The sequence below is a fragment of the Coffea arabica genome, chromosome 2c (genome assembly GCF_036785885.1).
Source record: "Coffea arabica cultivar ET-39 chromosome 2c, Coffea Arabica ET-39 HiFi, whole genome shotgun sequence".
Taxonomy (NCBI): domain Eukaryota; kingdom Viridiplantae; phylum Streptophyta; class Magnoliopsida; order Gentianales; family Rubiaceae; genus Coffea; species Coffea arabica.
In genome coordinates, this window is record NC_092312.1 from 66,527,514 (window position 1) to 66,554,232 (window position 26,719).

General features: G+C 36.0%; 2 protein-coding genes across 4 annotated transcripts; both read left to right on the forward strand.

Moving 5' to 3' along the window:
* Window positions 1–233: 233 nt before the first annotated feature.
* Window positions 234–11,379, forward strand: LOC113727490 (cell division cycle protein 27 homolog B). Of its 2 annotated transcripts, XM_027251689.2 has the most exons (16): window positions 235–610; window positions 1,250–1,322; window positions 1,458–1,567; window positions 2,620–2,666; window positions 3,571–3,668; window positions 4,466–4,785; window positions 5,022–5,177; window positions 6,358–6,577; window positions 7,417–7,631; window positions 7,717–7,782; window positions 8,516–8,635; window positions 8,990–9,066; window positions 9,722–9,841; window positions 9,969–10,188; window positions 10,266–10,547; window positions 10,986–11,379. In XM_027251689.2, the coding sequence occupies exons 1-16, from the start codon at window positions 506–508 to the stop codon at window positions 11,034–11,036; spliced, it is 2,280 nt and encodes a 759-aa protein (XP_027107490.2). In that variant the 5' UTR covers window positions 235–505; the 3' UTR covers window positions 11,037–11,379. The 2 variants fall into 2 exon arrangements, with proteins under 2 accessions (XP_071932266.1, XP_027107490.2); XM_072076165.1 differs by lacking the exon at window positions 7,717–7,782 and having other exon boundaries at window positions 234–610.
* Window positions 11,380–14,237: 2,858 nt separating this feature from the next.
* LOC113727491 (serine/threonine-protein kinase EDR1-like) lies at window positions 14,238–26,417 on the forward strand. 2 transcript variants are annotated; one of them, XR_003457830.2, is made up of 13 exons: window positions 14,238–14,851; window positions 16,339–16,752; window positions 16,926–17,029; window positions 19,223–20,349; window positions 20,468–20,508; window positions 21,583–21,651; window positions 22,258–22,358; window positions 23,360–23,438; window positions 23,529–23,627; window positions 24,148–24,216; window positions 24,316–24,361; window positions 25,649–25,825; window positions 25,931–26,417. XR_003457830.2 is itself a non-coding variant. In XM_027251690.2 (13 exons), the coding sequence occupies exons 1-13, from the start codon at window positions 14,363–14,365 to the stop codon at window positions 26,064–26,066; spliced, it is 2,955 nt and encodes a 984-aa protein (XP_027107491.2). In that variant the 5' UTR covers window positions 14,240–14,362; the 3' UTR covers window positions 26,067–26,417. The 2 variants fall into 2 exon arrangements, 1 of the variants encoding a protein (XP_027107491.2); XM_027251690.2 differs by having other exon boundaries at window positions 14,240–14,851; window positions 24,312–24,361.
* Window positions 26,418–26,719: the final 302 nt, after the last annotated feature.

Genomic DNA, 26,719 nt, shown 5'->3' on the forward strand with positions numbered 1-26,719 from the left:
CGTATAGCATACATGTAACTGATATGGATTACCATAACCAAGGAGGCCTTAATCTAGTGGCTTGAGCCCCGAATTTAGAATTCTTGAGAAAAAATTTAAAAAATGTGACTAATGTGAGTAAAAAAATTGCATTTTATGTAAAATGTATATGACCAAAAGATACACTTGAGAAATTGAGGGACATTATTAGCAATTTTCCCAAAATTAATCTTTTCAAAGGTGTCTCCCCTCTTTCTTTCTCATATAATGGCGTCCGCGGAAAATGGAAACTCCTTACCAGCTCCGCCCCAACGGCCACAGTCCCCCCTCATCACGTGACACATTTTGAATTAGAGTTCGAATGTCACGTGCCTCGTCTTCCTCCTCCGACTACTCCAATTAAATCTGGATATAAAATTACAAGAATCCTCCAAATCCCAAAATTAAAACCCTTTTTCTCACTCTCCCCTCAAATCAAAACCCCTCTCTTTATTACTGTGTGTTCTGCGTCTAAAAATCGGAATCCATGGAGGCAATACTGACGGAGTGTGTGCAGAACAGCTTACGGCATTTCATGTACCGCAACGCCATTTTCATGTGCGAACGCCTTTGCGCTGAGTTTCCCTCTGAGGTAGCTTATAATTCACTTTTTTTCCTCTGTTTTTTTAATTCTTTGAGTAAAAGTTAAACGAATTTACTTATTTTGAACCCTAGAGTTGCTTAGTAATTAATTTTTTAGGTACAATTTAGTGTTGTTGTTATTAGTATTCTTAAGTGTAGGCAAAGTAGAATCCTTTTTTGGAAAATTAGTGGATACGTTTGAAAATTTTGGGTATATGTTTTTTGGGTTTCGGTGATGAGTTTTATGGAAAGGGGAAAATTGAAGTTTAGGTATCTATAGATGAATAGAGATGTTTTGGACAAAATGGAGATGTAGTTTTATGGAAAATCTGAATATTTGTGCATTGGCAATTTTTACGAGGCAAAATAGGGCTAGCTGCTTTGAAAGTTTGGACAATTAGGAATTGAAATTTATTCAAGTACATTTCGATGCTGAGGGTTAGTTGTACTGTGCCTTTTGAAGTTCTGAAGAAGCCCCAGTATCCTTTATATAATTCCAAATTTATTTTGAGTTTGAAGCATACGGTCCACGTGTTTTTATATGTTTAGTGATTGCCGCCATGCATTTTCATTAGGTAGGTTTCAGCAAGCCTTTTGGTTCTTTGATAACTTTTTTCTTACTTTTCAATGTCTTCTTCATGTATTTCAGACAAATTCGCAGCTCTTAGCTGTCTGTTACTTGCAGAACAATCAGGCTTACTCTGCATACCACATCTTAAAAGGTATGTTTTACTGGTTATGCTAGTAGTTTTACTCTCTCATGCACCTTGGTTCTTTACTTTTTGCTTTTCTTTTTTGTTTGGCACAGTAGTTCTTATTCTGGTCTTCTTACTTTTCCTTTCAAATATCTTCTGAAGGAAACCATATGGCTCATTCCCGGTACTTGTTTGCACAATCATGCTTTAAGATGGACCTTTTAAATGAAGCGGAAGCGGCATTGTGCCCACCTAATGAATCATCTGCAGAGGTACAAATATGGAAGTCAGCTTCTGGAACTGTCTTGTGCATTTGTGTGCTTGTATTGCTATATAAATTTGTGTTACATGTAGATTAGTTTGGATATATTTGTTTGTTTGAAGATGTGACGTAGTGTATTCAGCTGGAGAAGCTAACAGCCAGTGAAAAATGGATAAAGGAACACTCTGGGATTACAATTCTGGTGGAAAAAAAAGGGTCTAATAAGTAAAGGACCCTTTTCCTCCAGAATAATTACCTATGACCTTATTTATGGAAGTAAACAATAACTGTTTCTTTCTTCAGGATGTTGTCTGCGTATTATGTTTTAAATTTCACCCTAGATGTAGAACAGGTCTTTACTGGACAATGATAATGCATGATGAGTCCAATATGAGCTTCAAAATGCTGGTTAGTGTTATGGAAAGTGCAAACTTTATTCCAGTTAAGTGCTGGAACAAAGAAGTAAATATTTTGAATAAAAGTTTACATATTTTGCTTGATGCTAAAGCATGTAGCTATGAGTTGATTAATACTTTTGACTAGAGAGTTGGAAAGAGCATAATGTTTTGGATGGGAGGCAATGGCACAGACTCATATATGGCAGTGTCTAAGGATTTTGTTTTGACTTTGAAATTATATCTGACCACTTTGCTTTATATTGTTTTCCTTGCTTTCAGTAGCTTGGGCACTATATTTCCTGAGTGAAAAATACACTTCAATTGCTTTATGTTAGAGTTGTGAAATTTAAGTTGCTTGACTCCGTATATTGGTCATGGTTAAATGTTTTCGGTGGCAGGATTAAACTAAATATCGATAGATAAACTTCATTTTGATTTTAAATTGTTGGAAGTATAACCCAAGGTGCAGTAATATACATGGAGAAATAATGATGATATCAAGAGGGGGAAAAAGTTAGTAGAAAGTAGGCACTGTATTATGGCAGAAATAGAAAACCTTTCTACAATGCTTTCTTAGAATCTAGACAAATACAAGTGCCACCTTCTTTTGTAGTTATCAACCTTATATTCAGGTGATTTTACTTGAAGTATGTCTTTTTGGCAGATTCCAAATGGTGCAGCTGGGCATTACCTTCTTGGGCTTATTTACAGGTTCTCATTAGTTCTTTATCATTTTTTAGTCATTATATTTATGTGAGTTTTGCTATGAATTGATCATTCGTTTTCCATTATGTCTGCAAGTTTTGGAGAAGCTTCCTCTGGATGGATAATGGAGTCTGCTACCTTAGTACTTAATTTGCTAAAACTTGATGTAATTAGATACATCCAAAGTGTGACTTTGTAACATCACTTCCCAAAAGTTCTTTCTTGACTAGAGATGAGCATTTCAGAAATTTTCTTTTCCTTTTTCTGTTAAAAGTTTGGTCCATATTGTCACCATTTAATATCCCAACCTCAGAACAATGGCATATTCAAAGTTTACCTGTGTTGAAACATGAGAATGTGGGCTGGCTGTGTAGGTGTGTTCTTGAAATATTTTGTCAACTTTTATTAATGATACTATTGCACAGATTTCTTTTCTTGGTATCTTCACAAATACAATTTCTAATGTGTCTGGTTTTGGACATATTATAACTTTATATCATGGTTGTTAGTTTCTTTTGTTTTTCCCAAGTGCTTTGAGCTATTATGTATGAACATTTTTAAAGTTTCTTTACAGCAACTGGAATTTTGGATTGTGGATGATGCTTTTTTATCAATGCAACAGTTTACTTCTATGATTTGGCTTTCCTTTTATAACCTGCTTATTAATTTCTGCTACTAGCTAGTAGTATTTTCTGAATGGTATTTCACAGTTTATGGCCTGTCTGCACAGCTTTGTTGTTTTTTCCTCTTTTTCAGCTATCTTCTTACTGTTTTTTCATTCGTTTCTTGGGTTTTTTATTTTTATTTTTTTTGACTTCTGTTGTACTGGGTTCCAAAATTGTGTATTTATTAAGAAAAGTGTCTTCTATAAGTTTTTGTTGATCTGTTGATCTTTCACCATGTATTTCAGATGCACAGATAGAAGAAAGAGTGCCATTTATCACTTTAATCAAGCTTTGTCCTTGGATCCATTGCTCTGGGCTGCTTATGAGGAATTGTGCATATTAGGTTTGTATATGAACATTGGCGTTATTCAATCTTCCTTTTTTCTTTTGGCAGAATTTATTACACTAATCTTGTTGAGTTATTTGATAAGTAGTTGATAGTGCTGGCTACTTCTTATTTTGGACCAGCAACCATGAATAGTTTTCATTTTTTATATCTCATTGGTATTGGGGAAATGGACTAAAGGGAAAATCTTGACCTGAATTTCCACGGGATTTGTGGTTTTAGTTGCTTGGTTTGATTTAATTGTGACCAGATAGCAGACGCAGAACTCTATCTCCTCGAGAAAGATTGAATCATTCTCCATATTTTGCACCCATTTAACCTGAAAATGATGGCTGCCGTCATCATGTTGGTCAACTCAATTATAGTACCTTTAATTTGAAGTCATACAGCTTGTGATCGTGTTTTAAAACTATATTTTATCAGCACAATAAGGAAATCAAAAGAAAAAAGAATTTCTATGAACAAAGATAGGAATAAAATTCTTTGCCAGTTTGAGGTATTATTCCATTTTATCCACTGAATATGATTTTCACAGCTCAAATTGTCAGCAGTTAATGTAGATTCTGTTTGGCCAATTTCCAGTTTTATGATTAAAGAAAGTCCCTTGGATTACTATGGAAACAGTATGATTTGTTTTGGCTGAAGTAAGGTCTTCACCAGTAGAGCAATTCGGTTTTTTGTGTTGCATATTCCTCTTAAGCTACTACCTACCTTTATTTTATTTGTCTAACATTGCTTGGAATTGTTTTGTATTGTGGCTATAAGATTGAGCTAAAAACACACTTTGGAGACAGGTGCTGCTGAAGAGGCTGCTACAGTTTTTGGTGATGCTGCTTCTCTTTGTATCCAAAAGCAGCATTTGCCTCATGGATTGGGTTCCAAAAGTATGCAAGCATCTGCTGAAGATCAGGGTCTAATCTCTAGCAGGAATGTTGGTGCAGAAGATTTGAGTCCAAGGCATTTGAAAAATATCCATGGCAATAGTCAACGAGATGCTGCTGGGAACTATCACAGTGCACCTCAGCCTGGAGGAACTGGTAGTCAGCCTTTAAATGGTGGTCCTACTACTTTGTCATTCTACAGTACTCCTTCACCAATGGCTGCGGCCTCCCAGGTATGACAATCAGCTTATAGCTTACGAAGAGTATCTTGCCAGGGAAGGGCAATTGGGTGATCTTGGCCAGATAATATCATTCTATTGTTACTTTTGGAGATTCTATAATTGCAATTAAGTTTATTTAATTTCATAAATTAGATAGTAGCTTTTTCTTTTTCTAAGCTTCAATAGCTGCATATTCTTTATGAGTTTTGCAGATAGCTTGCCCGTCTTAGCTTCTTAATATCTTGCAGTTGTCAGGTGTAGCTCCACCTCCTATATGCAGAAATATGCAAATAAATGGCCCAAATTCTTGTGCAACTGGGGCTGATAGTTCTCCACGATCAACTGTGAACTCAACGATTCAGGCCCCTCGGAGGAAATTTGTTGATGAAGGAAAACTAAGAAAGGTTAGAAAGTTGTTATGTTGCTTTTTGTGCCTGTTCAAAGGACAACCAGTAATAGTGATGCTCCTAGTCAACTACTTTTGACTGCTTTCAAGCACCTCATAGGATCTCTAGGGAAATGGAGTGTTGGTTCCACATGCCATCCATGGTTTGTTGCACCTTCTGATAACCATCTTTTTCTGTTACCTATTCAAACTTCCCCTGCAATGTTTTTAAAGTATGTCATGCTTGGACGGAGCATATCATAGTAATGCATAAGAACTATGTGTCTTTCACCTGAAGGCTGATAAGGATACAACTCTAGCTTGAAATTGTTGTCTCACCTCCTGATTGTTAGATTGTAACCAAAATAATGTTTGTAGGAGAGATTGGTGCCTGCTTTCTGTAAAGCTGCATCAACTGTAGTAACTAAAAGGTAGATGGCATTTGTTAAACCCAGATGTGTGCTGTAGAAAGGTCCTTAATTTTGCTAAGGTAGTTTTAGGCTTTGACACTAATGAGTACTCTGGTAGCACACTTCACCATATATTGCACTTTTCTACCCTGCTATTTCAGACCAAAGTAACTTGGATACTCTTGTATTTGTTTCTTTTAGTCTAAAAAGTAAAATATAGTAAAAGCATTAGATAAGTTATGTGGGGGGATGGGGAAGGGGGGGAGAGAGAGAGAGACTACGGAAATGAGCTGAGAACCTTTCAGATGTATGAAAACTATCCAGATCTGGGTTATGTTGGTAGGGAAGTGAGGCTCTGCCTTGAGATGGAACATAGGCTAAAATAAATGGATGGGGTGGGCATCTAGTCTAAACTCTCAAGTAGTAAGTACAAGTAAAATGATATGGAAAATAGAAAGGAAACTTCAGGACTGTATCTTTAGATGGTCTTTGTACGGTAAGGTGGATATTGATTATGCTGGGCCATCAAAGCTCAGAGTCATGTTGAAGGCAAGATTCAACCTGAAGTTGGCTTTTCGATTTGTTATTGGTTAAGGTCATTTGAAACCTAATACTCTTGGGCATCACAGAGTTGTACGTCTGCTTTGCATCCTTTTGTGCTTTTGTTCTCCTTTTAGGTGCATATTGCACATCGAGTTCTATTTAGCATATATAAGTCTCATCTGACATTGTATTTGTGGCTGATAGTGTCTTGTGTTACTGATTTGAACTCATCCTGATTGTGGTAAGGTATCAGGGAGGTTATTTGCTGATTCTGCCCCTCGACGGAGCATAAGACTTGCCACTGGAGATTCTGTGGCCAACACTAATTCAAATGTGTCAACAGTGTCTGGCAATGGGACAAATCATTCGTCAAAATACCTTGGTGGTTCCAAGATTGCAACTGGATCAGTACGTCCAGTGACAGGTCGGAAAGGACAGTCTTGGTCTAATGAAAATTTTGATGAAGGTGATGAATCTTGTTGGCAAAGCTCCTGATAATCTATCTTGCTCATTTGTTTGTTAACTTTTTCATATATCAGTTGATTGGTAGGCTTGGATGTAAAATATCAGCACGCGTTCAAATATTTAGTATGCATCAATTCCAAGGATTAGGATTGCAGAAAAAACCAAGCTGCAATTCCAATTTTGGGTGGCTTTCTAGGGCTGAGACTCCCTTCTTCATACTGGCCCTTGTAATTTATTGAATATAATCTGGTTGAGCTCGCTGTAGGGCTTTTTCTTCCTTTACTAGGTCTCTAGCTGGTTATACTAAAAGTTCTGATCTGTATGGATAATTCCGCAAATTACAATATTCTTGTCTTTTTAACTGTCTACAAAATTTATGAAATTATTCTCATACAATAGATACAAGTTAATAGCATTTGCCTAATTCTACAAGGTCAAAGTTTTGTTCACTATTTGTTTTAATTTTTTTTTTTTGAGTTTGAGTAGAAATTTCCATTTAAGCCCATTAACTAGTCAGAACGGGTTCATATGCATTGTATTCTTTGTTTTGGAAGGTAATTATTATGTTCTCATATTGCTTTTGGGGGTGTATGAGCAATTATTGTGCATAAAGATCTTATGATACTTGGTAATTAGGGAAGTTGGTCTGCTTGATTTTAAGACAGACATTAGTTGAAAAAACTTCTTGAGCAATTGTCAAGTAACAACCACGTCAAAATAGGAATTTAACTGATGTCGCAAGTAAAGGACTAATAAGAGATATTCCACTATTTCTCCCAGTGTCAGGCCTCTTATATATGAAGTATTCCAGTAGCTAAAAGAAGTGGTTAACGTTTGCAGGGATTAAGCATGATGGTTATGATGATTCTCGTAATAGTAGCACAACTTGTTCATCCCCGTCTAGTGAATCTAGATCTCTGGATCAAGAAGGGCCTACGTCTGCAGCTGGGGTTTGCCTGAGCGGCTCAAGAGTCGCAGTTGGTGCTTCGGATTTATTGGCGCTCTTGAGAATACTTGGGGAAGGTTATAGACTCTCTTGTGGATATAGATGTCAGGTATGCATTTGACATCCTGAAGAAATGAAATCTCCAGTCTCTCTTGAAACTATATTTAGTTGTATGAATCCTCTTGCTAGGACAGGATGCATTGGATGTCTATGTTAAACTCCCGCAGAAGCAATATAATACAGGCTGGGTACTATCCCAGGTATCTTTGCTAGCTTTATTTCGTGCTTTATGTCTTGTGGATCTTATGATTTGCATGCACCAATTCAAGCAATTGACTTCACAGACATTGGCATCCCATCTCTCTACATCACCTGCAAAGCTTTTCTTCTGGCTTCTTCTGTGTATTAGTGGGATAAATGAACTGGGAGTGTGAGTTGAATCTAGAAATTTTCCTTGAGAGATGGTTGCCACTACCAGTGGTCAGAATCTTTGTTCTCAAGCTTTTAGATGTGGTTGATTTTGAGGGGAAAAGAAAAGATAGCTTCAAACGTGGTGTGTTGAGCTGAATATGTCCAAATTGAGTGTCTTACTTTCCTTTCCCCAAACTAATTTAGACTTTTCCTCAACTGGAAATCTTGAACTCTGACATGCTTGGTGCAGCCAAAAAAATAGGGACCTGTTTTTTCTTCGCTTTTTCCTTTGTACATTTGCACTTTAAGTGTTGGGCCCCATCTGGTTGCTATTTTTTCCTTGGACTATTGAATATTCCAAACTTCTCATTAAAGGAAGACCTGTCGAATGGCAACTTTCACTTTGGGATAAAGTGAATTAACTCTATTTAATGGTATCATGGGTTTTTCCAGAGGACAAAGCTGCAATTTACATCTTTATGTTCGTTTTAGGCAGAACATAGTGATAGGTCTTCCTTACTAACCATGTATAATCAGTGACATGTCTTACATACTTATTTCATGTATACGGATTTGTTGCAGGTCGGAAAAGCATACTTTGAAATGGTTGATTATGTAGAAGCAGATCATGCCTTCAATCTGGCTCGTCTTGCCTCCCCCTATAGCTTAGAAGGAATGGATGTTTATTCTACAGTATTATATGTGAGTTTTCAACACTCTTGGAAAGTTTATTCTTTGAATCATGAGCACAAAAAGGCGCTGTGCATTGCAAAAAAGCTCCCTGCTGTTTGTTCCTAAAGATGCTAAAGTAATTGACTGTTTTTAATAGTTTCCAATCAATGTAAAAAGTAGTTGTGGAGATAGTGTGAGCAGGAGGTTGTTTTATTCATTTAGCCTGAAAACTCAAGGTTATCAACATAGAAAATAAAAGAATTACTAAAGAAGGATTATGCTGCTTTTATTTAGTTATCATGAAAGTTGATTTCTTCATTTCCAACTGCATTTTCCTGGACCCCTCAAAACCTAACTGAATTTTATGTGAACCGTGTATATCAGCATCTCAAGGAGGATATGAAGTTGAGTTACCTGGCTCAAGAGCTGATATCAACTGACCGTCTGGCTCCCCAATCATGGTAGATATGCTATATTTGTGATTGTGTTTGTTTGACTAAATTATTAATCTTGAAAAATTAGTTTCTGCCAGGTGTCTTCTCTTCTCAATAGAACATTGTGTGCAGCACACATTCCCTTTTTCTGTGCTTTTACACTTGAGAGAATCAATTGGTTTTGGAAAATGCAACATTTCATGGGTTCCTTGGTTTTTCACATGTTAAATAGAGATGGGTTCCTTGGTTTCCTGAAGTTGTCATCCGTGCAAAAACGGTTGCTGAATGGTCTCTGACCTGATGCAAAATCTGTGCAGTATAGCTTTTGAGCCTGGGACTTAAGTGAGCTGATTTACTGCCAGTTGATGAAATCTGTCATTTATCTGAAATTAAACACTTTTACGTGCTTTGTGATGGTCTTGAGTATTTTAATCATAAAATGGTCGTTTTTCCATCCTATTTTGGAACTGGCCATTTTAATATTACCTGCTATTTTTGTTCTGTTGCTTTTTCAAGTTGGTGCTTATTGCTGTCACTGTAATATGATGACACTTTTTGGTTATAAATCCTTTAGTTGCAGTCATATAAGCAGTCTTTTGATGAGCATAGAACACCTTTCTTCTGTCAGACATTTTTGCTTCTGGTCACTTTCTTTTAAAAAAATTTTATGTTGATATGGCAGGTGTGCTATGGGAAATTGCTATAGCTTGCAGAAAGACCATGAAACGGCACTCAAAAATTTCCAGCGTGCAGTGCAGCTAGATTCAAGATTTGCATATGCCCACACCCTTTGTGGTCATGAGTATGAATATATATCTGCTCTTTTAGGCAAAAAATGAAACCAGGAGTTAGATGGGATCTCTCTTCTTTTTCACCTAAACGTAGTATCAGTTTAGAGATTATTTAATTTGAGGTTCTTATATTCACAGATATGTGGCCCTTGAGGATTTTGAGAATGGTATAAAGAGCTATCAGAGTGCTCTTCGTGTTGACACCCGACATTACAATGCCTGGTATGGTCTTGGAATGGTCTACCTTCGGCAAGAGAAGTTTGAGTTTTCAGAGCATCACTTCCGAATGGCATTTCAAATAAATCCACGTTCTTCTGTTATAATGTCATATCTTGGGACAGCTCTACATGCGTTGAAGGTTTGTCAAATTTTATGAGCTGGGAACCTTATCAAGACAGTTCAATTTTAACCATTGGCATCTTCTAAATTTGGCAGAGAAATAAGGAAGCATTGGAGATTATGGAGAAAGCTATTATGGCAGATAAGAAGAATCCTCTCCCACTTTATCAGAAGGCTAATATTCTTGTGACCATGGAGAATTTCGATGGGGCTTTGGAAGTCTTGGAGGAGCTTAAGGAGTATGCGCCGCGGGAGAGCAGCGTGTATGCACTGATGGGTAGGATCTACAAAAGGCGTGATATGTACGACAAGGCCATGCTACATTTTGGACTCGCTTTGGATATGAAACCATCTGCAACTGATGTTGCTACCATTAAGGTAACAATATAGCTTCTTATCTATGATTTCTACCTGTAATAGGTGCTACTGAAGTACTGATACAAGAATCACTGGTATTATTTGTTTATTATTTCAGCATGAGAAATTGCTAAAACTAGATACTGTTAGTATTATTTTTTGGATAAACCATCAACTTTGACTTGAACCGTGAGATTGCAACTCATGTTTAATACTGGTCTAGTGCATTCTGTTGAATCACAAAATTTGACCCCTCTCCATCCCTACATTTTATGTGTACAAGTATTTCCTACCGATTCAATCTTTTGATAGTACTTCTATAGCTCAGATATCAAGAGAAGTCATTTATCATCTTCATAATCAATTATAGATTATGGTGCACTTCCTCTTGTGGTTTACTAAGCTGGGCAATTTATTTGATCATTGCTTAAGTATACCCTTCATTCCTTCCTCGAACAGGCTGCCATTGAAAAATTGCATGTACCGGATGAAATAGAAGATAACTTATGAGTAATGAAACATGAGACTCCAAAGAGAGACGAGTTTGTAAATCATCCCGGACTCCCTGCTATAAGATTAGGGGTTCGCCATCTGCTTGTGCTGTCGATAATTTGTGGAAGAGAGAGAATGATTTGATCCTTTGGACAAATTCCTGCAGCAAGCTCTTCCAGTTAAGGAACCCTGTAACTCAGTTTTGTAGGCTTTTCGCATTACAGAGGAGGGAGCAATGTGACATTTGTTGCATCAAGTCTCCTTCTTGCCTGTATTAGAACAAAATTGCCCACTGCCAAACCGGCTTGTATCAGTAGCTGTACTCATTGTACCATTTCAATCTAATTCTGAATTTTTTTCAGTACAATATTGTTACAATTAGTCCTATACTGGAAGTGGACGAGAATGGTCCTATCTAATCTATTGAGAGGTTCGAAGAGAGCTAAACAACCTTCAGTCATGCTCTAGGGAAGGAAGCAACGCAGTTAGGGGGATTCGACCCCAAGACCTGCGCCTAGGGAGGGACTTAGTTCATCTTCCGGTGGTCAACTGAGAATTCTGAACTGATATGACGAGGATTTGCATCTTGTCAAGCTTTTGTTTTTCAGAAGGAATTATGATTCCATTGTCAATGGACATGTTTAAATCTTTCCAACCACATTTCCAGTATAATACTGGAGATTCTCATCCATATTTTCTCTTATAACACCATCGTCAATTCTGATCTTGTATCCCATTGTTTTTGCAGCGCTATTTGTGTATTTGTTCCAAATAATTCTGGTGTAAATTCAGCAAATATTTTCTGGTTGCATTTTCTACATTATTTATCAAATACCTCCTTTTCTCCATTATTCTGGTTTTGGCCCTATTTTTTCTTGGGACGACTCGAGGAAAGGGAAGACAAGAGTTGAAATCTATCAGTAGAGTATAATTTTTCACTAATTCTTAAAAAAGCTTGAAGCAATACTTTGTTTGTAGGATTTAAAAAAAGAAGTTAGTTCGAATAAATAAAATTTCATTGCCAATGTGGGACTCGCCATTGCTAATAAATTTGGCGCGCAAACACGTGTCACAATGTAAGAGAAGTGGGGCCCGTTTTGTTCATATCACCACCGTCAATTCAATTCCCCTCTTCCTTAAGTTTCCTAAACGCGCTAAGCCATGGATGGGATAATTTCACAAACCTCCCTTAAGGTTTCTCAAATTTTCACTTAGCATCACATCATTTTGAAAAATATCATTTGTCTTTGTTACTTTTAACTTTTTGTAATGTTGTCAACCCATTTCAAAATATAATATACAAAAATTTATTTTTTGGATAGAGGAGATGTTTTCATTTCAAAAATACACTTTGTTGTCCTACTTTTTTCAAAATTGTAAACTTGTCATAAAAAGTTAAATAAAGACGAATTGTACAAATGTGTAATTTTGAAAGACACAATATAATTGTAAGTATATCAATGTACACAAAATTTATTTTAATAATATATTCAAAGTGTTTTTAAGACAAAAAAAAGATTATTCCTTTATTATAAAGTGTTTTTGGTCAATTTGAGGAGTTTTTCAAATTTTTAAAGTTTTAAAAGTTTGTAAATTTCTTTTCTAGATTGATGCCTTGTAAATCATTAAAAAGATAAAATGTTTATGTTTACAAATTCATTTGAGATTTTCTCAAAGAAAAAAGTCATTTTTTTAATTCAAAAATATGTATGAATGAAATTAAAGATTTATGAATTGTGTATAAATTTTTTGAATTGCTAATTCTTTGACTAGATCAATGGCTTGAAAATTTGAATAACATAAAATTCTTAACTATAAATTTAAAAACTCATTTGAGGTGTTTCAAGGTGCAAAATGCTATTATTATCATTGAAAAATTCTCATGCAAATTTTTAGAATTTTCTAAATTATTTAGAATTTCAAAATTTTATCAAATTTCTTGTGTAGAATAATGGCACGAAAATTAAGAATACGTGTTTCAACCTTGTTAACTACTTTATAATTCCTAATTAAAAAATCACATCAGCCAAGTGTTCAAAAGTTAAGAGATTAACTATATTTGTTATGTAAACAAAATGGTTCACAAGAAAATATTGGAATGAAAATATACTCTCTATCCACAAATAAGTTTTTTGATAATATATTTTGAAATGTGCTACCAATGTTACAAAAAGTTAAAAATAATGGAGGCAATCAATTTTTTTAAAGTTCAGGGGGCTAAATAAAATTGTCACAAACGTTAAGGGAGGTTTCTAAAATTATCCATGTACAACATATCATAAACTTTTTGTAGTATCATGAAAGGATATATATATATATATATATATATATATGGATAGAATTGATAGATTACTCAGTTATGTTTAACATATTTACATGACATTTATTGACCCAAAAAAGGAAAAAAATTAAAAGATTATAACATAAAAGGGCGTTCTTTGTCTTGGAATAATGGGTTTATTTTTTGGATCAATCATTTCATGCACCGTTAGTATATATATTTTGCGAGTCTAGATGTATATCATATATATAAATTTTGGTGTTTAATTTTAAATTGATATGATGCAGTAGATAACTAGGTCCGTCAGTGCATACAATAACAATGTATGAAAAATTAATCCTTCCTTTTTATGTTATAATTTTTTATTTTTCCTTGTTGGGTTTTTATTTCCTTAAAAATCATGTTGAGTTTACCAAGTGATCTATCAATTATATCCCCAAATTTTGTAATCAGGTTACTAGGTGGTTGGATTCAGATTGAAAGTTGATTTTAAAGATATAATAGTTTCAATTTTTAAATAGGGTTAAAAATAAAAAAACTTCATGTGATATATCTAATACGCAAAAAAGCCCCCCGTGATTTCAAAATATACAAAATGACACATCATATTTTAAACTAAATTGTAAACTAACGGAATTCGTTAAATTTAACGAAAATGACGGTCTCAACTGTTAAGTTTACCGAATTTTGTTAAGTTTAAACGAATTCTGTTAGTTTATAATTTAGTTCAAAATATGAAGTGTTGTTTTATATATTTTGAAATCATGAAGGACTTTTTTGTGTATTAAGTATCGCAGGGATTTTTTTTGTTTTTAACCCTTTTAAATATCATGAATTTGGTTCGCAATTATAGCATGAGCGAAAATTATTTTTGTAAAATGTGAGAAATAAAATTGGTTATGTTTCTAAAAATAAATATCCGTAACTGTTAACCCATACCGCGTAGTAGGACTCAGTGAAGTAAAACACTCGTCTTCTTCTATCCATATGGACTGTTTGTGTATAAATTTAGAGAGATAAAGTACGAAGACCGAAAGAAAGAGGGAAGAAGAGGAGGAAAGAAATGAAGCACCTCTTGAAAAAGCTTCATCACCACCCTAATCGATCCAACGAAACTCCATCTTCTACTTCTTCGTCCACGTCATCATCGTCGGCGCCGGCGTCAACGTCAGCGTCATGTGGTGTCTCCGATCACCGTCCTTCCAACTTCGGCAACGCTCCGGCGTGTGTTCCCACTACTGCTACTGCTGCTTCTCCTACTACAACTTCGCCGACTTCTGCTGCTCCTGCCACTTCTCCGGAGGCTACAGCTGCGGCGGATAGGCAGCAGCAGCAGCAGCAGAAGAAGGATTATTTTGATTCGGAGGAGGAATTTGAGATGCAGCTAGCCATGGCAATGAGCGTCTCGGCCTCTTTGGCGCAGGAGTCTGGTACTATCGATGGGAATACTGATCATCATCATCATCAGAGTTTTCTCGGAGGAGGCCGAGGTGGCGACTCTGTGGGCCACAGGGATGATGCTGCTGCGGACTTGTTGTCCAGGCGGTTTTGGGTGAGCTTTTGTCCTTGTCGAATTTGCTTTAATTTTGTCTAAAGCTTTCTTTTTGTTTTTTCCTGAAAAAATTCTACTCCAAAATTCAGTTAGGCTACTGCATTCTTCTGAATTGGAAAATTTTATTATTTTAAGTCGAATCTGAATAAGGTGGTAAATTTGATTAATTTCATGTAAATGTCGAAGCTGGATTAAAAAATGCTCTTATTCTGCAGATTTTATTCTGCTTCTTTATTCAGTGATGTTGTTATCTCTTTAGATTTCTTTCTTACTATATTTGCTGAGTTCATAGCTATGTGAAGTTACAAAAATTAGAGACCAAAATGGCCGAGAAAATGGGAGAGTTGAGTGAGAAAGAATATTAGGCATAATTAGGAAGTGCTTGACATGCTTGATTTAGCCATTTTGGGTGTTGTACAGACATCTACATTTGCTTATGTTGGTAGTGTAAATTAGTGCAAATTAATGCAAGAATTCTTTTACTCTTTCTGAGTGCAGATTATTGTTATGAAGATGTGTTGGCAAATCAAAGGTTAGTGAATGAGAGAATTTGATTTTTCTAATTTTTCTGATTAAAATCAGGGAGACTGTTGAATGAAAGCTTGACCTGGTTTTGAGTGGTGGCTCTGTGTAGCTGTGCAATGTTTTTCTTTAGCAACTATATGCATCTAGCAACTTATCATTGAGCTTGAATACTGGTCATTGCTAATTGTTCAGTTCTAGAATCCCTTACAATGACAAGGAGAGCTTTTTTCGGCAAGAGATTGAAATAGTTTCCTTTATTGGTGAACCTTCTCTGTGGTAGAGCAGTAATATAATTCAGGTTAGAAACATTGAATCATACTCACATAACAAGGAAATTGGCATTGTCTATTTCAAACTCAAATAACAGGGAAGTATCCTTTCCTTTTCCATTAGCCTTTCGATATTGAAGTGTTCTTTCCTTATGCAGTTTGACAATATTCTTCTTGTCACTTAGGACTAATGACTAACCTGCACACTTAATCGTGGCACATTTGAGATTTTCAGTTATATCTAATCTAGAGCAGTAAGAATCTGTCTGCAGTAAGAGTTAAAATGACGGATAATTGTTTCTGATGTGCAAGTTTTGCAGCCACTCTGCACAGATTTTGGTCTTGGGGTTAGTGATGCATTTATTCATCCAATGCACGATACTGAGAATTGTTGGAAATTTTAATTGCCAGACCATTATTGTAGTGGCGCACTCTACTGATTTGAGAAGAGAGTTGTTGGTTCATTTGCCTTACAGGCTTTACTTGCGCCATTGAGTGCTGTATTAGACGTGTTTTGGTTTGTGGATTTCAACTTTTAAAATTCATATGCGACAAATACTTTTGAGGCATTTTGCGTTATGCCAAACTATTAGGAAATAGAATAATGGATATCAAGTAATGAGAATGGAAATTTTCCTGTTCAAAGTAATAAAATACTTATTTAGCATTTTGCATTTATCTTTGATTTGTCAGGAAGATAGTGGACTTGACTATGAGGAAAAGGTGGTTGAAGGCTTCTATGATGTCTTCAGTCTCTCCATAGATCCAGCAAGCAAAGGAAAAATGCCATCTCTTACTGATCTTGAGACAAATCCTGGTGGCTCTGATTTTGAAGTAGTAATAGTCAACAAATCTATTGATCCTGCTTTGAGAGAGTTGGCGGAGATTGCACGGTGTATAGTAGCAACGACTGAGATTGGTCTTCAAGTACAGAGACTTGCTGAACTTGTTGCAGACCAAATGGGTGGACCAGTGAAGGATGCAAATGTCATAATGGCAAAATGGCTGGAAAGAAGCACAGAGTTAAGGACATCTCTCCACACAGTTGTGCGACCTCTTGGGTCATTAAGACTTGGGCTTTTACGTCATCGATCGCTGCTTTTTAAGGTTGGGGTTAATATATTTCTTTTGAACTTAATTGTGTCCTTTGCTTGCTATATATCTAGTGTTGTTTCTGTACTTCACCAAATTTTATTAGAAAATGCTGTAAAAACTTTAATTCATGTCTTACCTTTTTCGGTTTTGTATTGATTTTTTTATTTGTTTTTGCTTGAATGCAGGTATTGGCTGACAATGTTGGTATACCTTGTAAATTGGCGAATTGGAGTAAATACACTGGAAATGAGGTTGATGTTGTGAACTTTGTAAAGTTTTCAGACGGAAGGTAAAATTTGTGCCTTTCCTTTTCCTTTTTACTCTTCATGTACTTTTAAATTGACCACTTATCTCAGAACTTTATAGCAGTATGATTTGCTCATATGTTTCTGAATTGGGGGGTATTTGTTCTTATTTCTCAGCTTTCTAGGTTAATAACTTTGAAGGTTATGGCATGCACCTTTGAGTTATTGATTGTACATTGTGTTTTTAAAAGATTGGATGACAGTACCTTCAATTGTTTATTTCCTTAGTCTGCGTGTGTGCTAGAGATGGCAGATTTCCTAGTTCTTGGTAATGCGGTTGGATATTGTGGATTTTGTTGGATAGTTGATAAAACTGGCTGAACCTTTTTCATGTATGTGTCATGTTGCGTACAGCTGTTTTGCTGAAATAGGAGTCAAGATGAACTACTGAACTATATTTAACCTGGTTGTAGAAGTTGCTTAGTTCCTCTCTACCAATTATATATTGGTCAATAGGGATTAGGATGAGGATGCTTTTGATGTAACTTGTTAGAGGCTGCAAGATTGATGTCAAGTTCTTGTACGTCACTTAATTGTGCATAATTCCTTGAAGGCTGCATATAATTGGAAACAAGTAGTCTTTCTGTATTTTGAGTTGTTAAGTCCAAGGATGTTGATCGAAAATAAATTGCAAAGGATTGAGTCACAAGTAGTGCTGGAAAAGGGACTGCTGCTCAACTGTTTCTTGACTGAATTTCTTGAAACAAGGGTTTTGGTATTGTTCTTGTGTCCTTAAGTCTTTGAATGCACTCAGAAATTGGTTTGTTTAGATGTCCGATTTGCAGGGATTTTTGCATCAGTATCATTGATGTCTGAGTAGCATCTTACAATTCAAAAATGAGCACAACAGCCCAAAGATTTCTATTATGTGGACGCCAGTGGAAGAGAATTAATACTAGTCTTTTGAGGACTTTTCCTGATTGTGTATAGATCCTGTCTGTGGGTACCAACTGGGACATTAAGTAGCAAGAGCGAATTTTTGAACTGATTATGTTCATTATCATAATTAGTTTATACCAACTTGAAGGTTGTAGGCCCATCTTTAAAATTCTATGATTTCATGAAGATTGTATCAATGCTCAGCACAATGAAAACCGTTTGACATTGTAAAATAATTAGATAAGGACACTGAACAAAAATGGAGGATACATGATTCAATCTTCTAATATCAGTATTGTACTCTGTATTTTAAACTGAGAAGGTTGAGGTTTGTGTTTTTATCTAGTTCCCTTTATATCTTGATGGTTTCAATCGTATTGCTGTGGTAAAGTTCTTGGAAAACACTGACATGTATAGTTCAACACGTGCACAAAAGACTAAAGTTAATTGCTGCCTGGTGAAAGAATGTGATGAAATTTATGGATTCTGTGTGGATAAAGAAAATTTGTAGGATATCTATTCTACGTTTGTTCCCCTTGTTTTACCATTTCATTTACATGAACGTGAAGATTCATGCCTCATTGAGAGATAAATAATTCTTTCCAGTAAACTAACGCGTGTATTGCAGTACTCGATTAATTGTATCAGTTGACACCATTTTAGATTAGCAGTACTTTTTTAAGTTATTTTTGGCTTTCAGTTCTTTTACTTTTTCTTGTCCAGTGGTATGTTTTTGGTTATTCTTGTTGAGCTACCTTTGTTTGCTTTCTTTTGTAAAGCATTACATTCTATAGCGACCTCATTAAACTTGAAGACTTGGTTTTTGACTGAAACAGTACATTTTTGCTTCTTATCTCTGCTTGTTCATAGCACTAACTCATAACCTTATAAATATCATAAATAAAAGAAGCAAACCCATCAGAAGAACTATTCTTTGGAGCTTACCCTATCTATTTGCGTGGTTATTAATGCTTTCTAAATGATTAATTTCCTCCTCCTGGTTTCTTCCAATCCTTTCACATTTAAGGTATTGAATGATCAACAAGTGCTCCATCATTTGTTTTTTGGGTTGGGGTGAGTTTGAAGACTTACTAGGACGAATTCATAATGAATGATAATGGAATTTGGGTCTCTAATTATAGCTGAAATGTTGAAGAATACTCTATAGCTGTTTTATAGAACAGTCAACGTTTGGTACTCTTGTAAGTGTATAATCCTATATATGGTTCTAGTTGATTAATGCTTTTATACATTTGCTCTCCAAATTTAAGCTCCTAAATTAATCTCTTTACCTGCAGTGAGTTCTTAGTTGATCTCATGGGTGAACCTGGGGCACTCATACCTGCTGATGTTTTGAGTGCAAAAGATGGATCTTTCAAGTCATATCCTCCGAAATTAGGCAAACTTCCCACTTTTCAGGCAACCAGTGATACTGGAGCTGCTCAATCAAATCCATATTTATTATCTGGACAGAGTTCCGCAGAGGAAAATAGTTTCTCTTCACAAAAAGATTCCGAAAAGACAGATTCATTGCCTTCTCCTCAGAATGGAAGAACCAGTAGCAGTGTTAGCTCTTCTGGATTGAACAAAAGGGCACCAGCTTCCAACCAGATGGATCATATCCCATCCTTGGCTATTGGGACTTCTTTGTACAAAGGTGGTCGTGGGCCCAATGCAGCTGGTGATGGTGCAAGAATGAATGTGAATCTGGTTCCATATAATCAGAGCAGTACTGAAGACCCAAAAAATCTTTTTGCTGATCTTAATCCATTCCAAATAAAAGGATCCGGTAAGGCTTCGTTGCAAGGGGACTATGGTAGGAAAAACTTTAATGAAATACCACGGCCAAAAGGTAACCTTCTTAGTGGCCGACCTCCAGTACCTTTGGCACAAAAAAGTAACCAGATATATAATGAGGCTTCCAAGAAAAATGAATATGACTTTGTTGAGAGCCTCTTCTCAAAGAGCAATCGCACAGCTGGTGAATGCAGTATGTTGTCAACTCCTTCTACAAGCTTCACTCCTCCAGTCGTAGCTAGAAAGTCTGATGATGCCTACAGAGAGGATGATGCAAACATGTATGCTGTTAATAATTTGGCAATAGCTGAGGTGCAATTCAATCGGTTGTCTCTACAGGATGACCAGGGCATTGATCAGAAAGAAACTTATCAAAGTGGTGGTGGAATGCTTCAGAATGGCCAATCAAATATTACAAAAGAGTATGGGAAGGATGCTAGTGGGATGCATGACCAGAGAAACAATCAGCAAGATGGTTTTACATTGACTGATTTAAGATTCAAGGATCAAGCATATCCAAGCTCTTCTGTTAATCCAGCTGTTCCTCAACTTGATCCTGTAATTGATGATGTCAGTGAATGTGAAATTCCATGGGAAGATCTAGTTATTGGTGAAAGGATTGGACTAGGTATATACATGGAACTGCCTGCTTTACTTTTTAAGGTTCTCCGACCCGTTAGAGTTAGCATTGACATATAATTGCTTGTCGTAACTTTCTGATACTTAATTATCCACCTTATATACAGGTTCCTATGGTGAAGTATATCATGCTGATTGGAATGGCACTGTAAGTCATTTTTTTCATGCTTAATATTGTTGTTTCTGCTACTTTCATACTTGATATCTGAGAAGTAGAAGTTTGTCTCTTATGAGATTCTCCTTGTGAAACTTTTAATTGAAAGTTACTGGTGATCCAGATGCCTAATTTTGCGATGTTTTCTTTCTTTTTTTTTTTCTTTTTTATTTCATTCTTAGGAATATTAAGTAAAGGTTCTTTGGAATAATTCCTAATCTTTTTACCAACAAGTTCTTCGTAAAGCGGATACTTCTAAAATTCCACTAAGGTTTAATTCAGCAAGTAGTTCACTTTTAAAGGAACCTATAGAGCTTTCTGCTTGTTTGCAACTGGATTTGGAAGTAGTTCTGGGCTCCAAGGCATTCTTGAACAGTTTTTCCAGCTTGCTATCGTTATGAAAATTGAGGAAGGAGCCATCCTTTAATGTTACTTATTGTCGACTTAAATTTTTAAACTAGCTGATACCCTATTCAAATGAATTAATATCAGGCAACCGTAAAAGAAGCTGGTATAGGCTAATGGGTGAATGAAGGGACAAGTACACAAATTTGCTTTGCTGCTAAGCTCAAGTGTCAATACTAGAATTTGTGTCAGTCACTTTTTTGATCAACTTAATTATAGATGGCTTTATCTGATATTAAATTGCTTATTTCTTGACCCAAGATCACTACTGTAGTTAAAACTTGAAAGTATAACGAAGGGACCATTTATACTGCTTGGCGGAAAGGGGATTACATCTTTCTGATGTTATGCTCAAAAATCTTTATATTGATTATACGTCATAGCATGGATTGCAACCCCCTGCCCCTCTTTTCTTCTTCTTCTCCTCCTCCTCCTCCTCCTCCTCCTTGGTGAGTATCAACTCGGCAGTCATTTGTTAATTCATCACTAACTTTTTGAAACTCTTGAAGATGAGATATGTTTGCATCTGTTTTTATTGGGACTTTAATCCTCTTTCTAGAGGACAGTCTTCTGTGATATTGAACTTGACATAGCTGTTCATTTTTCCTGCAAGAAAGCATGTCATTGGCTCTAATGACTTGTCTGGTGAATTGTCTGGATCAGGAAGTTGCTGTGAAAAAGTTCCTTGACCAAGATTTCTCGGGTGCTGCTTTGGCTGAGTTTAGGAGAGAAGTAAGAACTATTTCTTAGAAGCATCTTTCTTCTTCATTTGACTGGTAACTGTGATGTCATTCGTGTTAATCTATGTGCCTTTATGCGCATAATAAAGTACATTAGTCTTGTTCTGTTTATTTGCCCAAAAATATTTGGTATACACGAGAGCAGAATTTTACAGAAATCAGAGATTATAGCATCATTATTATAGCAAGCATTGTGAACTATTCTTAGTTAAGCCGATAACATAAGGTGAAGTGTTAAAAATGGAAATAAAAAAAAAAATCTGAGTGCGGGTTTTGAAGCGCTGGGTGCAACAATGAATTTTGATGCTGAAGTTGAAATTTATTTGTGAGGAATTATCTTAAAGTCCTCCACTTGTTGAGTGAAATACTATAACCTTTATTAGTGTACATTGACATATGATATGTGTGGTTACAATACAAACTAAAAGACAGCCGTTGTTATTCACATGAGGTCATGCTGTTTTTTAGATTTTCTCAATGTTTATTTACCTTGTTCTCCTTTCAATTTCTTGGTAAGAGTAAACAGAGATTGATATAAATCTCCATTTTACAATAAATCGGTTCACAAGGGATGAGCAACGCTTATTCGTGCATGCAGGTGCGCATAATGCAAAGGTTACGCCATCCAAATGTAGTTCTTTTTATGGGTGCTGTAACTCGGCCTCCGAATCTCTCTATTGTCACGGAGTTTTTACCACGGTACGTTTGCTACCTTCTTTTCTTAATTTTCCCCTGTTCTATTATCTATAGTTAGCATTTATGTGCAAAGGTACCTATTAAGGGGGTGCTACTCTTTTGCAAGATAGCATATCATGTTGCATTTGGTTTTGCTGAATTACTGGCAATTCATCCCATTAAAAGACAAGCTATGGTTTTTGCTTTACTTTTTGTAAATTATCCTGGAATCTGCTTCATGTGAAGTAGCTTCCCTGTTTTCTTCTGTCGTTAGTTTTTCATGGAGACTTACCTATTTTAACAGTTGGTTCTTTTGAGATGATTTGATGCATCAGATATTGTCAATTCATAGTGGTTGCTCCTTAGTATTGAAGTTTACGTATCTATAGTAACTGTCTCTGTTGGTTCTTGCTATCAAAAGATGTAAAAAGAATGGACCAAAAACAAAATGTAAAGAAACATGTCAAGGCTATTACGACAAGACAATTTTCCAAGTGTCAGTTCTCAAAATGCTGGTGGTTATGTCCCCACAAATTTGTGAACTCAAAACTTTGCATTATTTAAGAATTGCAGTAATTATACCAGACTCAAAAGACAAGGCAGTTTTTTAAGTATCAGTTCTCAAAATGCTGGTGGCTGTCCCCCCATCAAAATTGTGAACTCAAAGCTTTGCATTTTTTATAAGAATTACAGTGATTATGCTGCAGTTGTAATATGTTTTGCCAATGGTGATAAAATTATGATAACTGCCTAAAAGTAGAAGTGCTGGTCAATAGTTTAAGTGGCAACTGCACTCATCTATAGTGCTCAGGAAGTGTTAATAGAATTTATATGTGAGCTATTCATTGTGTCACTTGGGAGTTTATTGCTCGTAGGAGATAGCTTAAGACGAATATTGTCCCCTGCCCCTTGGTACTGCTGTCAGATGTCAGAAGCTGATAGTTGTTATCACTGTGTCTTTATCCTCAACATTCCTTTCTAGATTTTGTGAGTTCAGTTCATTCATTAATTCTTTTATTTTGCAGAGGAAGCTTATATCGGATTATTCATCGCCCACAGTGTCAAATTGATGAAAAGCGAAGAATTAAAATGGCTTTAGATGTGGTATGGCATAATGAAATAGTTGATAGTTGTTTTGGCTGATTTCCTACTTTTCTTTTGCTTATAAGCTGCATTTGAGGTTCTGTTTTTCAGGCAAAGGGCATGAATTGCTTACATACTAGCATACCTACAATCGTCCACCGTGATCTGAAGTCACCAAATTTGTTGGTTGATAATAATTGGAATGTGAAGGTATGTACACTGTTGAGATTTTTTTTTTTTTTTTTCTGAATTCGGCAACAACTCGAGTCAGCTCAACAGTAGCCTCATTCTATGGTGTCCACAAACTAAAATCGTAGTATCATTTATTCTTTTGTAATCCTCGTGGCTGCTTTTGTGAGTCATGCCTTTTGAACTATTGTGGGAGGATGACTTAACTGAGAAAAAGTGCTCCTAATGGGGGTTGTCTGGATGTCAAATTGATATTTCTTGCTTTCAATGAAGCAGCACTTAAAACTAGTGATGAAAGGAGACCAATGGTTCATTTGTTAGCTAGACCTGTTAGCTTCTGTGTATAATGGGGTGGAATCATCTATATGACTGAAAATTGTTATTGCTGTTTTCTTTTCTTTTCTTTTTTTGCCCCCGCCTTTCGATGTTTGCATAATGCTCTCTCATTAACTAATCAAGAATCATCTTGTCTTCCAAGTTGTAGCTCTTTCTTTATGCTTATCTTTTGTTTATTTCCATGTATATAACGTCTATCATGCAGGTATGTGATTTTGGGTTGTCACGTTTGAAGCACAATACATTTTTGTCATCGAAGTCGACAGCTGGGACAGTAAGGATGACCACTTTCAAGCTTTAGTAGATTAGATTTCAATCTTTAGTTGCTTTGTTCTTTTGTTTCTTATGAAAATAACTTTTACCCTGTAGCCAGAGTGGATGGCACCAGAAGTACTCCGAAATGAGCCTTCTAATGAGAAGTGAGTTGGCATTATAATCTGATCCTAAAAATGTCCATTGTGCAGCACACGATGTGTTTGGAGCTCATGTTCATCTTTTCTTTCCTAAAATTTGTTTACAACTTCTTCTTTACTTGAAATATGCTTATATCTCGTGTATTGCTAAATTGAACCTAGCAAGTCCTTGCGCCCTCGGGATATTATAAGTAGGCTATTTTTGTCTGCTTGCTCTTTTTTGTGTGGTAGGTTGACCAAGTTTTTAAAGCAAACTAAATCATTTTATCTAAGATATATCAAGTGTTATTACAAAGAGAGTTTTTTTTTTTTTCAAAGTATTATTTACAGAGAGAGTTTAAAAACTTAGAAATACTACCAGATTCTATATCTAAACTCATTATAACAAGAACCTAGTCACAATTGTCTTTTAGTAACTCTGCACAAAAATACTTTTCCGGAAGCCCTAGGCGGGTGCCATACTCCAATTCTCCTTGTTCCTGAGAATTGGAGTATGGCTCTTGGCTAGGGGCTCCATAAAAGTCAAAGCAATAGTCTAAAGGGGCGAACATGTGATTGAGCCGTGCAACTGATGGCTGATGCAAGAAATTGAGTCCATAATCAGTGGCGAAACCGATTTTCCCTTACATTTCATTTTTTCAACCTTGACTCCCAAACTCTTGTTGTGGACATTTTTTACCTTAGTCTTTCTAAATTGTCCCATATTAGCCCAATTGCTTATGTGTTTGTACATCATGCTTCATAAAGTGACCATATCATGTTTTGAACATATGTAGTCAACAATTTTGGGACACACACATGATGTGTTTGCGTATACTTTAAATTTAACATTATAAGTAATTGGCAGGATTATTTGGAAATTTTGATAACTTTAGAGTGCAATATGCCCATATAGAAGTTCCAGGTGCAAACTGGAAATTGGGAAAAGCATTAGAAATGCAAAGTCGCATTTGTCCTGATTATGATGTATGAAGTGACACTGGTGGTTTCTAGTTTCTGGCAATAATTGTTTGTATTCATTACTTAAATGTATACATGGGTCATCACAAATCCTTTTTTTTTTTTTTTTGCCCTTTTCATTCTTGAATAAAGGTTGATGAAACTGCAAGAAATTTGAACGGACATTGCTTTAGCAGTTTAGCACCATTCTTTGAAATTTTGGATATTACCATCTCCAACACAGGGCACAAAATGGATATGGGTTAATCAGGGAGCTTTATCCAGTGTCTTTTGTGCTTTTTGGTATTTAGGGCAGGGAGCTTTGCACTAAGGGGTTTGTGGATTTCTGTGCAGGTGTGATGTTTATAGTTTTGGCATCATTTTGTGGGAATTAGCAACCCTCAGACTACCTTGGAATGGGATGAATCCAATGCAGGTTGTGGGTGCTGTAGGCTTTCAAAATCGCCGTCTTGATATACCAAAGGAAGTTGATCCATTAGTAGCTAGAATAATTTGGGAATGTTGGCAAACGTAAGTTGCACAATATGACTACAGCGATGCATTTTTCTCTTTCATTTTGTCAGTTTTTCCTCAACTAATCAGCCTTGCCTGTTCTATGCCATTTTCTTTTACCAGGGACCCAAATCTGCGCCCTTCATTTAATCAACTCACAGTGGCATTGAAACCATTGCAGCGGCTTGTCATCCCTTCGCACATAGATCAGCCAAGCCAACCCATGCCTCAGGAGATCTCAGTGAATTCCACGCCTTAAGACACATCTCAGATCCTCAACTGTGAAAAAATATTGTTGTGTTTGCACAGGATGACGAACATGAACTATTCAGAAAGTGATAAAGTTTTGGAGTCGCTTCCCTGATGGAAACAAAAGCTGGGGATTTGCTGTTTGAGTTGGGAGCCAGAACTCAAATTTGCGAATGCAGTTTTAAGGTCAAAAGCAAAAGTTAATGTGTGTGTATTGTTTCTGCAGCTCGAAACTTGCTGTGGCTCTTCTTGTACAGTGGCTTGTGCATATGTGATCCCAATGCTTAAAATGTATAGCTTGATGTCTTGTAATATTTCTTGTTGGTCTCATTAAAAATATTGAAAAGCTACCATCTTATCATTGCTCGGCGCAAAAAAAAAAAAAAAAATCATTTTAAGCCGATAATAATTGCTGCTATTTGCCATTGGAACACATTTTCTTTGGCAAATTGTCTGATTCAATTATAATGGGGGTGAACAGATGATTTGCGATATTAAATCCCAAGTCAAAATGTTGCGTTAACAGGCCGTTTCTCAAGTTCAAGGGAATTTGGTATGTATGCGATTTTCCGGACTTGCATTAAAACCAGATTGACAATTTTGTATCACCCATGAATATATCTTTAGAGTGTATCGTTATGAATGCGTTACTTTTTTATGGAG